This window comes from Passer montanus, unplaced genomic scaffold (genome assembly GCF_014805655.1).
Source record: "Passer montanus isolate IOZ18808 unplaced genomic scaffold, ASM1480565v1 scaffold1032, whole genome shotgun sequence".
NCBI lineage: Eukaryota > Metazoa > Chordata > Aves > Passeriformes > Passeridae > Passer > Passer montanus.
Genome location: NW_024356861.1, coordinates 566 through 5715, shown reverse-complemented (window position 1 = coordinate 5715; position 5150 = coordinate 566). Strand labels below are relative to the sequence as shown.

Here is a 5150-nt window from a genome sequence, read left to right as displayed (position 1 = left end):
GGTTTGGAAGCAGAAATGGAGAAAAAAGTTCGGGGGCGGATCCGATCTTTGCTTCCGGTGCGGCGGGAAAGGGCACTGGGCCGCGGAGTGCCCCGGTGAGGACGGGGTTTGTTTGGGATTTCTGAGGGGATTTTGCGGGTTTTGAGGGAATTTTGGGGTTTCTGAGGGGATTTTTGGGGTAAAAGATAGGGAAAAGTGTGAGGGAGGTTCTTTTCCATTGATTTTTGAGGGAATTGCCCGTGCAGGGCAGGATTTGGGACCATTCCCGGAGAAATTCCTGAGGAAACTGCGAGGTCAGGCTGGGAATTTTTTGGGATTTCTGAGGGAATGTTGAGATTTCTGAGGGGATTTTTGGGATAAAACAGCGGGAAAAGTGTGAGGGGGGTTCTTTTCCATGGATTTTGAGGGAGTTGCCTGAGCAGGGAAGGATTTGGGATCAATCCCAGAGGTATTCCTGAGGAAATTGCGAGGTCAGGCCGGGAATTTTTGGGATTTCTGAGGGGATTTTTGGGATAAAAGAGCGGGAAAAGTGTGAGGACGGGGTTCTTTTCCATTGATTTTTGAGGGCAGGGCAGGATTTAGGATCATTCCCAGAGGAATTCCTGAGGAAATTGCGAGGTCAGGCCAGGAATTTTGTGGGATTTCTGAGGGGATTTTTACATTTTTGAGGGAATTTTGGGATTTCTGAGGGGATCTTTGGGATAAAACAGCGGGAAGAGTGTGAGGACGGGGTTCAACGGAGATTTTATCCCAGAAATTCCCGGTGAGAAACCGAATTATGGAATTCCTGCCTTTTCCCAGGGAAAGGGTGGGGAATGAATGGGGTTTGGCCTCAAAAATTTGGATTTGGAGCTTAAAATTGGCATTTTAGCCTCAAAAGTTTGGGATTTGGGTCTTAAAATTGGCATTTCAGCCTCAAAAAATGGGATTTTACACTCAAAAATGTGGGATTTGGGCCTGAAAATTGGGATTTTGTAGCCAATAGTGGGGATTGGGCCCCAAAAATTGGAGTTGTCCTCAACAATTTGGATTTGGATCTTAAAATCGGAATTTTGGCCGCAGAAATCTGGATTTGGATGTAAAATTGGGATTTTGGCCTCTAAGAGTGTGGGATTTGGACCTTAAAATTGGAGTTTGGGGCTCAGAAATTGAGATTTGGACCTTAAAATTGGTATTTTGGCCTCAGAAATTGGAATTTTCACCTTAAAAATTGGAGTTTGTGCCTCAAAAGTAATAATTTGGAGATTCAAATTGGGATTTGGGTCTCAAAAATGAGGGATTTGGTCTTTAAAATTGGAATTTTGCCCTCAAAAATGTTGGTTTTGGACATTAAAATGGGATTTTTACCTTAAAAATGGGATTTTGCCCTCAAAAATTTGGGATTTGGGCCTTGAAATTGGGATTTTGGCCTCAGAAATGTGGGGGTTTTTTTCCCCAAAAAATGTGAGGGTTTATCTTAAAAAGGAAGTGGGTACTAAAAAAAACAGGATTTGGGATGTAAAAATGGGATTTTGGTCTAAAAATGAAGAATTTGAGCTCTAAAAGTCTGGAATTTTGCCCTAAATATAACAGAATTTCATCTTAAAAATGTGATTCCTTCCCTTAAAAATGTGAGAATTTATCCTTAAAAGAAAATGGATTCTAAAACTTAGGATTTGGGATCCAGAAATGTGGAATTTGGCCCCAAAAAAGAAATTGTAGAGCCTAAAATGAAATTTTGAAATTTCAGACCCTAAAAACGGGGGGTTTTCCCCTAAAAATTTGTGTTGGATCCTAAAACATGAGGAATTTTCCCCCAGGAAATCCAAGTTTAGATGCTAAAAATGGGATTTTCCTCCCTGAAATCTGAGGTTTGGTGCAACAAATATGGATTTCCCCTCAAAAAATGCGGGAGCTGTCCAGAAAAATGACATTTTAGCCTTTAAAAATTGGATTTTTCCCCCTAAAAACCTGGGATTTTCGTCCTAAAATCCCCATTTTTTTCCCTCCAGATGGATCCAGCACGGAGAATTCCCAGCTCCCCCCCGATTCCCTGGATTTCCCTCAGCCGGAATTCTCCCCGCCATCCCCTCCCCCACCTCCCATGGATCCCCTTTACCCCCCAAACCCCGACGGGACCGTCCCAGGTAAATCCCGGAGCAAACCCACGGAAAAACCTGGCAACTCCGCGGGGAAAATTCCACCTTTTCTCCTCCTGAATCCCACAGATCCTCCGGAGGAAGTGCTGGAAGCTCTGAGGACTTTGGGATACGATTCCTTCCGTCCTCACCAGGCTGAGGCCGTCATGAGGGTCCTCTCCGGTTCGATTTTCCCGCCTTTTTTTTCCCGCCTTTTTTCCTGCCTTTTTTTTTCCATTTCCCCGCTCTTTCTCCTGCCCTTTTTCCCTCCATTTTCCCCATCTTTTTTTTTCCCCACCCTTTTTTCCTGCTCTTTCTTCCCACTCTTTTTTCCCCATCCTTTTTTCCCCTCTTTTGTCCCCACCCTTTTCCCCTCTGTTTTCCCCACCCTTTTTTCCCTTCACTTTTTTCCTTTCCACTCTATTTTCCCTCCAGTTTTCTCACCTTTTCCCCCACTCCTTTTTTCCTACCTTTTTTTCCCTGCTTTTTTTTTCCTGCCCCTTTTCCCCTTCTTTTTTCCTCCTGCTTTTTTCCTGCCCTTTTTTCCTACCCTTGTTCCCCTCTCTTTTTTTCTCCTGCTTTTTTCCTGCCTTTTTTTCCCTCACACTTTTCCCCTGTCCTTTTGCCTTCTCCTTTTTTCCTGCCCTTTTTTCCTACCCTTGTTCCCCTCTCTTTTTTTCTCCTGCTTTTTTCCTGCCTTTTTTTCCCTCACACTTTTCCCCTGTCCTTTTGCCTTCTCCTTTTTTCCTGCCCTTTTTTCTTTCCATTTTCCCCCTCTTTTTTCTTGCCCGTTTTTCCCTGCCCTTTTCCCCTCAGTTTTTTTCTGCCATTTTTCCTGCCCTTTTTCCCCATCCTTTTTTCCCACCCTTTTTTTATTCCCCACCCTCCCCCCCTTTTTCCTGCTCTTTTTTCCATCCTTTTCCTCCTCTTTTTTCCCCACCTTTTTCCTCTATTTTCCCCACTTTTTGCCCTACTTTTTTCCCTTTTTCTCTCTGTTTTTCCTGCCCTTTTTTCTTTCCATTTTCCCACTCTTTTTTCTTGCCATTTTTTCCCCCGCCCTTTTTTCCCCTTCCCTTTTTCCCTCTTTTTTTTTCTGCCTTTTTCCCCCCATCCTTTTTCCCCACTTTTTTTACTGCCCTTTTCTCCTGCTCTTTTCCCTGCCCTTTTTTCCCACACTTTTTCCCTCAGATTTTCCTGTCCTTTTCCCTGCCCTTTTCCCCTCAGTTTTTCCTGCCTTTTCCCCCAAATTTCCCCTCAGTTTTCCCCCCATTTTCCCCTCTCTCATCATCCCAAAATTCCCATTTTTCTCTAGGAATCTCCATTCTGCTGCCCATGGGCTAAGGCAAATCCCTCTGCTGCCAACTTCCCACCATTTTTCCCGCTCCTTCTTTCCCCTCTCTTTTTTCCCTGGTCTTTTCCCCTCAGTTTTTCCTACCCTTTTTCCCTCCCTTTTCCCCTCAGTTTTTCCCCGTTTTTCCCACCCTTTTCCCTTCAGTTTTTCCCCATTTTTCCCACTCTTTTCCCCCTCAGATTTTCCTGCCCTTTTTCCCATTTTCCCCCTCAGTTTTTCCCCTCCCTTTTCACCACATTTCCCCTCAGTTTTTCCTGCCCTTTTCCCCTCAGTTTTCCCCACCATTTCCCACTCTTTTCCCCTCAGTTTTTCCCGCACTTTTCCCCTCAGTTTTTCCTGCCCTTTTCCCCTCAGTTTTTCCTGCCCTTTTCCCCTCAGTTTTTCCCGCCCTTTTCCCCTCAGTTTTTCCTGCCCTTTTCCCCTCAGTTTTTAATGCCCTTTTTCTCCTGTTTTTTCCACCCTTTTCACTACATTTTCCCTCATTTTTTCCCACCCTTTCCCCCTCAGTTTTTCCCGCCCTTTTCCCCACTTTTCCCCTCTCCCAACATCCCAAAATTCCCATTTTCCCCAGGAATCTCCACGCTGCTGCTGCTGCCCACGGGCTCGGGCAAATCCCTCTGTTACCAACTCCCTGCCTTCCTCTACCACCGCCGTTCCCGCTGCATCTCCCTCATCATCTCCCCCCTCGTCTCCCTCATGGACGACCAGGTATTCCCGCCATTCCCGCTTTTTTTTTTGGGATATTTCCCTCACAAAATCCCAGAAAAAACCCCACAATATTCCCACTCCCAGGTTTCCGGCCTCCCCTCAGCCCTCAAAGCCGTCTGCATCCACTCCAACCTCACCCAATCCCAGCGCGAAGCAGCCATACAAAAAGTGAGTAAAATTCCCGAAATTCCCACCTTTCCCTTATAAAAAACCCGGGATAATCCCGATTTCCCTCCAGGTCACGAGCGGCCAAGCCCAAATCCTGCTGCTTTCCCCGGAATCTGTGACGGGATCGGGGTTTTTTTCCCGCTTTTTCCGCCATTTCCCTCCCGTGGCCTTCGCCTGCCTGGATGAAGCTCACTGCATCTCCCAATGGTCCCACAACTTCCGGCCCGCTTACCTCAGGGTCTGCAAGGTGGGATAAAACCCCAAAAACCTCGGAAAATCCCAAAAAATCCCCCCAAATCCCCTCAAATCCGGGTTGTATTCCCAAAATTCCAGGTTCTGCGGGAGCGTTTGGGCGTTCGGTGCTTCCTGGGCCTCACGGCCACGGCCACGGTGGCCACGGCTCGGGACGTGGCCAAACATTTGGGAATTCCTGAGGGAAATCCCCCCATTGGCGGCTTCGGAATTCCCGAAAATCTGCGGCTCTCGGTGTCCGTGGAGGCCGACCTGGATCAGGTGAGTGCGGATTTTGGGTTGGGTTTGGGGGTTTTAGGGAAAAATCCCCATTTTTAGGGACTAAAATTGCAGTTCTTGGGATTAAGTCCACATTTTCTGAGGGAAAATCCTGATTTTTAGGGCCTAAAATTCTATGTTTTGGGATTGAGCCCACATTTTCTGAGGTAAAAAATCCCATTTTTAGGGAAAAAATTTGTTATTTTTAGGATCAACCCCACATTTTCTGAGGGAAAATCCCCAGTTTTAGGGCCTAAAATGGCATTTTTTTGGGATCAACCCGACATTTTGTGAGG

At 46.2% G+C, this 5150-nt stretch overlaps 1 protein-coding gene across 1 annotated transcript; it reads left to right on the top strand.

Moving 5' to 3' along the window:
• Window positions 1–740: 740 nt before the first annotated feature.
• On the top strand, window positions 741–4857 carry RECQL4 (RecQ like helicase 4; the record flags this gene model as incomplete). Its single annotated transcript, XM_039718566.1, has 7 exons — window positions 741–763; window positions 1992–2126; window positions 2208–2300; window positions 4040–4176; window positions 4261–4344; window positions 4415–4591; window positions 4678–4857. Coding segments are annotated over exons 2-7 (714 nt in total), but the record flags the coding sequence as incomplete, so codon positions are not given.
• Window positions 4858–5150: the final 293 nt, after the last annotated feature.